General features: G+C 34.8%; 1 protein-coding gene across 1 annotated transcript; it reads left to right on the top strand.

Moving 5' to 3' along the window:
* Positions 1–730: 730 nt before the first annotated feature.
* On the top strand, positions 731–6629 carry LOC144443208 (uncharacterized). The gene is made up of 4 exons (XM_078132620.1): positions 731–758; positions 3643–3891; positions 5190–5420; positions 5826–6629. The coding sequence occupies exons 1-4, from the start codon at positions 731–733 to the stop codon at positions 6362–6364; spliced, it is 1047 nt and encodes a 348-aa protein (XP_077988746.1). The 3' UTR covers positions 6365–6629.
* The last annotated feature ends 6050 nt before the right edge of the window (positions 6630–12679 follow it).

Below are 12679 nucleotides of genomic sequence, written 5' to 3' on the forward strand. Positions count from 1 at the left end.
TACAACACTTTGACAGCGAAATTGCTTGTATGAAAAATATGCTTAATTTTATCAACTTAAGAGAACACTTGAAAATTACTGATGGCTGGTTGTGGCAAACAAAACTACTCACAATATTCGACATAAAGTCTCTTTTGTCTTGTATGAAGACTTGGGACACACTGTTGGCACTGCAAGACACTAAACTCGTGGATAATGTTGTCTATTGTTAACGAATGCAAAGTGCAGTTCCACACAATGTAGTATTGACAGCTTCGGGAAACGTTAAGTTTCCAAGCAGTAACACAGTTCAATTCAGAATTTCCAGGAGTCCAACAGCATTCTAGAGCAACGTTGAAGGTAATACGTCCATGAATTTGAAACAAAAGGGCGCCTTGATGTCAGTTGTTTTCCAGACACGCTATCTTTTAAAATACTAAACATGTAGAGTCATGACATTCTTCCGTCTTATCTAAAATGTGTCCTCATATGGCGTAAATTTATAAAAGCACGTCTAAAGTCATGACACCTAGTATCAAAACAACTCCATTGCCACACACGATTGGATGATCCTAATTGCCACCAGGTGTCCTTCGTAGTATATGCAAATTCAATGAAGTTGTTTGCCACTTTCCAGCCATTTGTCGAAACATATTATGCTAATTTACTACTGAACTGAAATTATATGCATTCAATTAAAGATGTTTTTGATTTGCAAAACGTGTCAACAAGCCTGACCAGTCAGCCTAATATGGCTGACCGCAACATAACTGGATCAGGTCATGTTGCTAGCATGTATGTTCATGTTTACGCACTATAGACACTCACAGATATTAATTTATGTACGCACAAACGAATAAGACATGATGCAGGCAATGAATAGAGAGATGGCCACCATGTGCAAGAGTTTCTGAAATTTTGGTGAATAATTTAAAACTCATTTTACGAATAGATCAAGGCAAGAGCTGATGTCCATTGGCTATAAATTATTATTCTAAAGATTGCCATCAATTCAGTCATCTAGATAATTTAGACTGATGTTTGAAAAATTGAAACCTTCGCATATGGGATTTCTCCAAAGTAGTAAATGTACAATCTTTTGAGATTTTGAACGATATCGTTGACTGGTGCACATGCTTAACATATAAACTTCAACTTTTCTACATGTAAAACATAAACCGAAAATAGAAAGACTGAACCGACTTAAGAATGCTTATTGACATATTTTAGAACCCTAGCAAAACGAAGATGGCTTAGAATTATATCTAATGGCAAAGACGTGTCCTTGGTATGGCTACATTGATAATATCCAAACACAAAGATTTTCATATTATTTTTGTATAGGAATGAAGTCAGCTAACATTAAGCTTACTATTTAACTACTGTAATTCCATAATTGAAGAAATACATGTATATGAATTCTGATTTAATGTTAAGGCCAGGCAATTTTCGCAAAAATGGTTGACGGACGTGTTGTATAGGTTGCATCAGGCATGTCCCGTCCAGTGATATCTACAAACTGATATCAATAAAATCTATACCAGGCTTCTAGCTATCAATTAGCTACTACTCTTTCCAAGTAAATTTATTGAAAGGCAGATGTTTTCCCACACAATATTGGTTTCAACCTAAGTAATATAAAAGACCCTTCAATTGTCTATTGTTTGAAGAGGTGGTATCGTCGATCCGTTGCACACACTGAATGATAGCCCTTGCCCTAAATACTATATTCAGTAAGAGTGCTTAGTGAAAACAGCTTGTTCGTTGCTATAGTGTGACACTCTTAGCTGGAATCATTAGGGTCATATGCACATTTACCATATACATTGTGACTGAAGTTGAACTAGTTCGAGAACATGTATGCCATTCAATTGAAATATGTATATTGTGCACAGCTAGACAAATCTTGAAAATAACCAAGCTATTTTGACTACATTATATATAATAATACTAATATTTATTTCATTTGTTATACTGGACAGTTCTTTAAGTACATGCATAGTTCATTTCTCCCCTTGGTGTAGATACTGTATTAAAAATCCCTTGATTATTGAAAATGGGCAAAATACCAAGAGTTAGGTAGTAAAAGATACACGTGTCTACCTTCATAATCCAGGTGGATTCTTAAAAGCTAAAATACAGATTGTTTCTTTGGTTCTTTGAAACAGGATTCTGTCAAACCTGACATATCTATTCAAAGCTGCCTCTCTGTTCATCACTAATATGACCCCTTCTTATGTGTCTAGCTTTCAGCTACAGACAAGTAACTGTATTTGTTTCAGCTACGACAATTAACATTCACTATATTATGTCTTTGGCTTGGGAACAATAGCAAAAACAATTAACAAGCGTATCCCAAAAACTAACAAGCTTATCCCAAAACACCAACATCTGCACTTATTCTCTACTCTTAGTTTACATGAAACGATATTACTGCTCACTGACAGGAGGTCAAATTCATTGCCATGACAACAGACCGAACCGAATCACAATTCCAGTCAATTTACAGACTAGGTTCATCAGTACATTGTAACGGAGTGTAATTCACAACTGCGGGGCAAAACACATAAGGGACGCGAATTCTCTTTATTTGCAGCCAGTTTGGTTGATATACGATGATTTGCCTTTTCATTGTGACTTGAGGCAGACAAAATACTTAAAATCACGTATGAGATTGAATTATATGTACAATGTACGTTAGATTGGTATTGTATCAAGAGAGTTAAGTCTTGATTGAATCTAACGATTTAAAGTTTCATCGTCTATGACTATTGTATCAAAGGTGTTCTAGAGTAATCTAGAGAAACGTGTCTGTTCTTGAAATATGCATTCCATGTATGACAGTTTATATCGCTTTTGAAATTTTTAGAATTTGAAAAATCAGCATAGCGTTTTACTTCTATATGGTTTTCAATTTATTGAATATATTTTTTCCATTGCCCGGCCTTGTCCCTGTGATCATATTCAATGATACTGTGAACCTCACCATCCCACCTATGCCATGATGCAATCATAATGTTTAGCATTAAGAACCCACATATTAGTAGTTGTTTGCATGCAGTTGCTGTACACACATACAGATACTCAAGACATAATGTATAATACGATGTTGTTATGGTTACTTGAAATACAATGAAAATTCAAAACGTGTAATGCATGAACATTCAAACACGTTATTTGAGCATTTCATCTGCATTAGATGGAATGCGCAGACACCTTTCACAGACACATTTCCTATACTTAACGTGGTAATCCGAAGCTTTACGTTTCTTAAGCGAGCTCTATATCCACACGTCCAATACATTTTTTATATCTCCTTCGACTGCTATTCATTGATTGCTGCTTAAAATTCCGTATTAAGATGTAAGAAACATTTTCTAATCTCACAAACTAGTAACTGTTTGGTATAAATGAACCTGATATCTAAAATGACATCAAGGAGCCAAATAACACTTTCCTAATTGGGTAAAGATATTCAACATGCATGTACATAATGTATAAATGGCAGCTGTCGTATCACTAAAAATAAACGTTTAAACAAACCTTTGTGAAAAGTGGATTACAAATATAGTATAATGGGTCGTTGTTGACAACATCACATCAAATAGCAATTTTGATATTATCGAATATCATACAATCTATGTTCCTTACATTCGTCAACAGCAACCAATTCCAGTAGCACCAGTGCATGCGGACAGTGTCAACACGGAGGCATTTGTAATGAAACAACTAACAAGTGTGTATGTTTGGAGGGGTACCATGGATTGCATTGCGAGAAAAAGATAAAGATTAAACAGTTTAATTGTGGCCGAGATGGTGGATGTGAAAATGACGGGGTATGTCTGAAGAGTGGCGATTGTCATTGTATACGTCCATATTATGGAGGGCGGTGTGAGCACGTTGACAGGGACAGTGAGTATGAGTGACGTCTTCGCTACGCAATATTACACGGTTATACCCTATTTGTTGATCCTTTCATCGACTAAATTCTACAACTGACAGCCCTTCTCAGATTAAAGTGTTACAATTCGGTACAATCGAAGGTTCGATAAATGATTACCAACATATTTCTCTGACAACTGTATTTAGCAATCTTTGGCCATTGTTGGAGTATGGGCATGAGGGACTGTTGAACACAAATATCCATTTTGGCGACCATTTGATGTATGAAATCTAGATAATGTTTTAAAAGAATTGTTATATTTGACTCTGAACATGACCTGGCGCAATGACTGCCACACTTCCTTGTGAGGATGAATAATGTCCCCAGATTTCTGTGATTCATTCGCATTTAGGGTTCTTTATACATTTGAAAAAAGGTGTAGAAGTTCTTGGGTTAGGCACTTGCAAACGAGAGAGTACATAACTGAACAATGAGCCGGGTCAGGGGTTATTTACAAAGAGTGGGGTAATGTAGGAATGATTTTGATTAGTGTATATTTTCTTTAAAATACGTCATAAAATATACGAATGTGTGTTTAATACCTAGCAAAACATCACTACAACCAATGGAGAGATTTATATTTACAGATAGGAATAGCATATTCTAACTCATAATTTCAATGATCAAATATTCCGATAACCAGGAAAAGGTTTTCTTGGCATCAAGCTGAATTTGCACAGATACCTGCATCGAATAAATAACTACTGAAAAAAAAGTCAGTAAGTTAAATATTAAACTAAACTTTTCAACTGGGAGAATCGTCTGTTTAACCTTTTGAATGAGGAGTTCACTTCATCGACATTCTAAAGGAGGGAAGAGAGACAAAATCAGTTGGAATCAAAGCAAGTTAATGAAAGATCTCTGCACGTAGACAAATACGGAGAGTTTTTATTGGGGTGGTACAATCCCATGCCGAGGGGCTTTTGTGTGGATTACTGGAACATTGAATATATCTTCCTCTCCGTATTGCTTGAACGAGTCTGATAAAATATGAAAAACTTCCTTTAGGCTACATGCTTAACGTGAGTCTAACATTTTACATGTATTCTCATATTGCCGCAAGTTTAGAAAGACAGACTAAAGAACATGACTTCCAAGTCTAGAATTGTAAAGATAGAAATACAAACAACGTTTACGTAAATGTAGGGAAAACGACATATTCACGCGCATCATTGGAAAACGCACATGACTCTTTGTAGGTTTTATCCTGTTTTCCAATTTCTCCGGATCCCCGATGATATATTATGTGTCACGGTATTTTTCCTAGTTGCAGATTGGTTACATAGCTCGAAGAAGAAAGAAAATGAGAAATCAGTCCTCGTGTCAGTATCATTGGGTGTTATCTTCATCAATGCAGTGTGCTTCATCGTAATTTGTGTCAGTGTAAGACGGAGTAGAGGTCGGCAGGAAGAGGATGAGGAAAGTTCAGAGCACTTTGTACAAGTAGAGGGACCGCCGCATGGGCGGAGATCCATAATCGGGCGTCGAAGAAGTTCAGGTAGGTAGACAGATTGCACAACTTGACACAGAGTTGTCTATACACAAAAATTGGTATATACCATCAACATGTTCATTTTCAACGCCGTATAGATTGTGATAATAGCTATTATTAATATGCAATTTAAAATCTTTACAGTAACTAAATTTATTACACATTGACACATATACAGTCATGTAATCATAACACGCTGCAAATTCAACACATTATCGAGTAGGACAAGTAATGGTAATTTTCAAATGTTGGAGAATTTTTTTCTTATTAAAATATTTGACACGTGTAATAAATAGGTGCTAAGAAATATGTTACTTGTTATATTGTGGAACTGATAAGACATTGCAGTCGTTTTTCATACCCAGTCTATTGCTTGGTATATATAATGTAATTGTATCGTGTTTGTTTCAGGTTTTGAATATCGTCCAGCATGGTACATTCCATTTCATGCTCAAAGTGTTCGACGTGCAAGTCGGTCTAGAGAAGGGATGGTCGGTCTTCACGCAGTCAGCACAGCACCGGCCATTCTCAAAGGGAGTCAGCCACCCACCTATGGTGAGTTGGTCCATGAAGATAGCGGCACTTCTTTTGCAACAATACAAAATACCAGGTTAAATTCCGTTCCACCTGGTTACGATGAGGCAACTGCTTCTTTGACAGACGAAGAAAAGGAACCATTATCCCCACGAATCCGCTTGAGCACATCCAGCGGTCTACATATGAGAACTTTACCATCAACTGGCAGTTCAATAGATGCACAGCGTCTTGCATCGGTCAGTGAGGCAGTGCCTTATGATATCGAAGAAGGAAATGAAGATGATGAGGATAGAGAAGAAAGGTTTTTAAGGACAGATAGATTGACCAGCATCGCAACATCACAGTGTTCATCAGTATTCACAGATGGGGAGGTGTCTGATGTTGTAACCGTTGAAATAGAAACAGGATTATAGTTATCTGAGTGTGTATTTTGTACTTTGTTGAGGACATTGAAACACGTACGACTTAATTTGGACATCGTTTAATATAAAGGATGACAGAATCAAATGGAACTTATTTGCAGATAGCCTTCAGGCATTTTGTCTGTCGGACTGTAATTTGGAAATGGCGCCTGAACCATACAACATTATTAACCTGTATTTATACTAGTTATCATTGACGACCATTTTTACTAGATTTTTCTTAAGAAATTAGTCTAAAATTTCTACAAACCAGACAGTCTGCGAGAAAACACTTAGCCACATCTGGAACTCTTTTTATATAAAAGGTTAAGAAAGTAGAAATTCGAGCTTCTTTCTTTGTTTTAAAGTTGTGGATTCGTGCATATAGTTTTTTTTATCACATAACTACCCAAAGCAACTAACACATCGATTCACCCAGAGGATCAAGAACGGTAACAGCCTTAGCAGCAGCAGCAGCAGCAGCAGTAACAACAACAACAACAACAACAACAACAACAACAACAACAACAGTAGTAGTAGTAGCAGCAGCAGCAGCAGCAGCAGCAACAACAACAACAACAACAACAACAACAACATGTGAACAAAACAAGCAGCGAAAAAAGATCGATACTTTGTTGTAATGAGATTACCAATCATGATAGTAATATCACTTTGAATAAACCAAAAATCAACTTTATTTTCTTCATTCAAATATACGTTATTCCGTCGTCCCCCTTTTCTGTTTAAATTTTCAAGACATATATGAATAGCGCAATTTATAAAAGTGTTAAGTAAAAACCTTGAATTAAATCAGAAATAGTTGACCCTATTCTCTCCCAGGACTTCTCCTAACCCACCCTAATTATTTATTGTACAGTACTAAACTTTTCTTAATTCTTGTCACATCCAATAGTACTTCGTTAAAACTACGAAGAAGATATAACATGGGCCTATAGGCTATTCTCTTTATGCCACCATTCATTATAAACAATTCATAAAAGCTGCAACCTGGTACTGTTTAACTCTTCCAAAACCACCGGTTGCTTTTTTTTCGCCTTTTAGCGTGCGTGTGTTTGTTGATCAAGGCCAATCAGGAAAAAAATCAAAATATATGTAGCCAAGTATGCGGACATATCTTTGACCATTTCAAGCTCAAGTTTGTTTTCTTTCCATATTTTGGAATTGTCACTTTCAGGTTGAAGTGAAAAAAACAAAAACATTCACGTTTTAGATTTGTCCATTTGATGAAAAGGGAAGCATAATACTATCGACTAAAGTTATGTCGTTATCAAACAACTAGGAAATGTTTATTGGAATCTTTGCATCAAATCCTAATATCACATAGTGTGTCTTCATGTAAAGAGGTGAATGACCAGCAAATTATTACCATTTATCATTAATTCACCGCCGCCAGGTGTTTCTTAGTATCCATTGACGTTGCATTGCGTGGTCGACATCTGCCAAGGCTGTATTTTCAGACATAATTGCAGTATAAATTACATTCGGTTGAATATGCAGTGTATTTTCTTTCGAGTTTTTGTGAGAGTCAATTTGTTACTTCACAATATACAGTCTATTACGGAGACAAAGGGGAATGTAAAAAGAACAGGCGCCGCTGAAGTGAACGTCGCCAAGTGAATTGGTGAATTGAACAAACTATATTAGAGTCCCATGGAGTTATAGATGGAATCTCGTACAGATGGCGTCATGCTTTAATTTTTTATCTGGAAATACGAGATTTCATGTCTTGTAGCCACGAGGGTATATATTGCATTATTGAAGAACTATGCTGCAAATCTAACATTTGTATCTATACAGAACACGTGTACTTTGCCTTCATGATATCCACGGTATACGTATCGCAGTGTATACCGATCGTCATTCATTCTTGTGTCAACGCCTGATAAATTGCAGTCGAAATATTTAGCGGAATTTAAGTTTTTTCAGTAATGTTTTGCCAAATCTAAGATTTATCTTAGACTGCACAAGGAAACCATTAATATAATATTTATCGATAGTCTGCCGTTGAAGTGACAGATTACATGTAAATTGTATACAGCATACAGGCTTCATATTTTGAACACTTGAATTAAATGTAGTTATATGTACAAGTTTGAAGTAATCATATTGTTCTATGTGATTTTCACAACAACACATGTACATGTAAAGCATAAAATACACCCAAAGCTCCACATTTTCATCGAACGGGGAATGTAAATATGTAACCGCGTTTATATGAAAGTGGCACAAACTTAATTTATAAGATATTTAAATACTATATGAAAACACTTACATAGTAGGGTCTATGATGAAACGCACATTTACTGCATGCCTTCGATGACACAGAAATCATATTCTGACATTGTTAGGACACAATTGATACAATTAGCGGTTTCTTCGATATGTTTATTTACATATACTAAATTATGTCATCGAGTCATTTATGTATCATTCCTGAATACAAGGTCTGAGTTCTGCCTAAGGCAAGTGATGGTTAAATATGCACCAGTAATTAGAATTATGCAACTGATATAGTTTAATCTATATAGATTACACCTAAAAAATGTACAATCTCTGCTTGTGTCCCTTTAATATCAGTATGCTATGAATTGTGCTGCAAATCTGTTTAACCGTACATTGACTGCTAAAATATAAATTCATGTTGATAGAAACTCGCAAACACTCGCAATCACAATGTACCCTAAACCTGAAGGTGAAGTATCTTAAATAGGACATATACACAATTTTTAATGAAAACACTCAGTATACTTATATCATTTGGTTAGTTTTCAATTCATGTAGAGAGAAGGATGCGTGCAACTCAATCCATGGTACAAAGCTCCTCGTTTGCTTCGAAATGTCACATACAATCAAGAAGAAACGATCGTCAAATGAAATATATCGTGAGAAACCTAAGATTGAGGCAATCATATTTTATGGGAGTTCTGCTCGTTCTCTTCGGCGAAATGTCATATCAATCAAACTCACCTTGTTCATCTAGCCGACTCCTTTATTTATAACTCTATTCATATGAGGTCGTTCGCAGACAAGCAGAACATTCAGACAGCTCTGGTGCTGCTCTCAGACCGGTTTATACGACTGTATAACGTCTATACAATGTACAATAAATTACAAACTCAACATGCGGTAATTCGTGGCACATTTCTTGCACTCAAACATAACTAATCTCTGTGTATCCTTATTGCATACAATAATAGACTGGAAAACAATTTCGGATTATGATATTGGCCAAATATTCAACCACATCTTCTAGTTTTGAAATGGCACTGACAATTAAAAGTAGAAAGTGGATGACAGTGTCATATATTTGAGTAAAACTTGATGAATGTTTTGTTAGGGAACAACAATTTTTGGGGTTATTTCGTTGGCGTTTATCAATTCTGTTCACGTTTTATGTTTACTGAAACTCAAGGACGGTGGCAATGTCATAGATGTTACATGTGTAAATCAGCTATCGAGAGATGCAGGTATTGTAACCCGACAGTATATATCTCTACACAGTTGTTAATACAGTTCGTTTTTAAAAAAAACAACAACCACATTTTACTAGTGCTACTGAATGCACTCCAACTGTAACTTATAATCACACTGATTTCCTGTAACCAAATACCAACTCTTATTTGAAACTTAATATCGATGGGTAATTCGAACCTCCACTATCATATTTAACATTAATGTATCAGATAATGATTTTTTGAAATGGTTCGAATTGGTATGTACTGTTCATCTGAAAATATGTAACCCGAATATGCTGCGAGAGAATTCTGTCAACCAGGGCTTTACATTTATCTTACGAGACGAAAATTGCAGAATGCCCATGGTGTCGCAGTGTGGAAATAATGCACACTACAGGCTCGTTTGCATTATATCATTATTTGGTGTAACGCTGGTATATAATGTTCGACATGTACAATTTTCAAGAATTTTCTAAAAATAAGTCACTGTTAATTTTTTCAATAAACTATTACAACTCCATAGGTGATCCAATTATGGATGTCGCATGCATTGAAAACTATGTATTTGGCAGATGAAATAGAGATGATGCAGTCACTAAGGCGAAGCTTGTCTCCTTCATTTCTAACAAAAAACTACTTTTGATTGGAGGCAGTAACTAAGCGGCTACATCAATAGTTATAAAAGCACAGAGTAGTCGATACAGTTATATGACATGTTGTGCTTAGTCATTCACCGAACTATAACATTGCTTGCAAGAAAGGTAAAAGACTGAAGTCTTCTCACAACAATTTTTTGTCAAATTTAAAATGCCGGTACACATTCGAAAGAAAAGGAATTGAAATATGTATTTTAAATTAATGATTGGGTTTTGAGTGAAAGCAACACTCTACAGCTCGTTGCAATAGCAGCATGATGAAATTTAGAACTGTTCAATATTATGAACAAAGCTAAATCGTGAAACTTCTAGATTATACTCGTCGCATGGTTGAGTTATTTATTGAATTCCGAGATTTATAAATAGTTACAATACTTTATGAGTTATTATTCAATTCAGCACACGTATGTGTAAATGATTAAAAGGAGACACAATCGGATTGAAGAAAAGCACTTGAAATAAATGAATTTGACGATTAGTTTGAAGTGTTTTATGTCAGAACTGAGATAATTGCATTTCTTATTTGCCCCTTTCCAGCATAGGAGGGCGAGGGTCAAGGCAATTTAGAGTTTCTATGGGTTAGAATTAAAAGGTTCAATTTTCTCAATAAATTTGACGTGTGCAATATTGACGTAATAAACACGGGTGCTTATGAGAGACAAAGGCAAAGCCGACATTTTCACCGACTTTTTAAATGCTTTTGAAAACAGTGACAGATATAGTAATATAATTGAAATACCGGATAATCCAACCACGGTAAATCTACTACCGGAAAGACAACATAATGCATGTATATGATTGTTTGTAATGGTTTACCGGGAGATTTTTTTCAGATTGCCTATTGCCTAATTGCCTGGCCCATTGACAAAGCCACAACCACATTAACGATAAATCTGTGCCTATTTGCTCCTATTCCTATATCTGACATTAATGGTAACAGTGGGATTTCTTTAATGATTTGATTTATTGTAGAGTTTACTATATTACTTTGCTTGTTTGTTGAAAGTATAGCGATTATTTCTGCTTTGCTGTACATTACACATAACTTGTCATCTGCTATTGCAATTGATAATAGGGTTGTTGAAATTGCCAATCGAGTTCTGTCAGAATACACAGTACACAAAAAACAGTAATTTAAGCATGAACAGTCTCTTTCTTAAATAAAAGAAATATAACAATCGGTTGAAATGAATACCATTTTCATGTAACGATGTTTGTCGATAACGAGGGCGCACTCACGCAAGCTTTTAAATTCAATGTGAGGACGTTTGCCAGCATGAAAATTGTTTCCCTTAAAACCCGAAAGGCAGAAATACTCAGGAAAGTCAAACAAAATATTAAATAAAAACAGACATGCAAATAGAGATACATATATAGACTTATATTAAATACATATATCGTATTAAAACTACACACACACACATTATATATATATATATATATATATATATATATATATATATATATATATATATATTATATATATATATATTATATATATATATATATATATATTATATATATATATATATAGTCAAACAAACTATTCAATAAAAACAGACATGCAAATAGTAATATATATATATATATATATATATATATATATATATATATATATATATATATATATATAGAGAGAGAGAGAGAGAGAGAGAGAGAGATTGAGAGATTGAGATTGAGATTTTTAGATACACGCACGCACAGTCACATACATACATACATACATACATACATACATACATACATACATACATACATACATACTTACGGGATAACAAACTACTAGAGTGATAAATCACTTTTCTTGGGTTGTGTATGTGAAACCACGTGTGTTTGCAAAATTAATTAACATTTTCCTCTTGGAGGCGCTGTGGCGTTAGTCGTTACGGACGAAGAAAACGCACGAGCAAGAAAATTAGTAGTTGTTGATAAGAATTATTTTATTTACACATGACACAGTGAAACAATATAAAAATTATGGCTATGAGTTTATCCACAATCATATCCATAACAAGTCATACTAAAGGACTCATTTCAAATAAAGTTGAAATCCTTTACTTATAAGAACAATTAACATATGAATTTGAGCTTTATCAATAATGCATTAATACTGACGAAGTGCAATGAAGTATTGCCTTTACTTTGTGAAAATGAGGTATTATTAATTCCAATATGAATATTGTCCAAACATTTTT

This window comes from Glandiceps talaboti, chromosome 1 (assembly GCF_964340395.1).
Source record: "Glandiceps talaboti chromosome 1, keGlaTala1.1, whole genome shotgun sequence".
Classification (NCBI taxonomy): domain Eukaryota; kingdom Metazoa; phylum Hemichordata; class Enteropneusta; family Spengelidae; genus Glandiceps; species Glandiceps talaboti.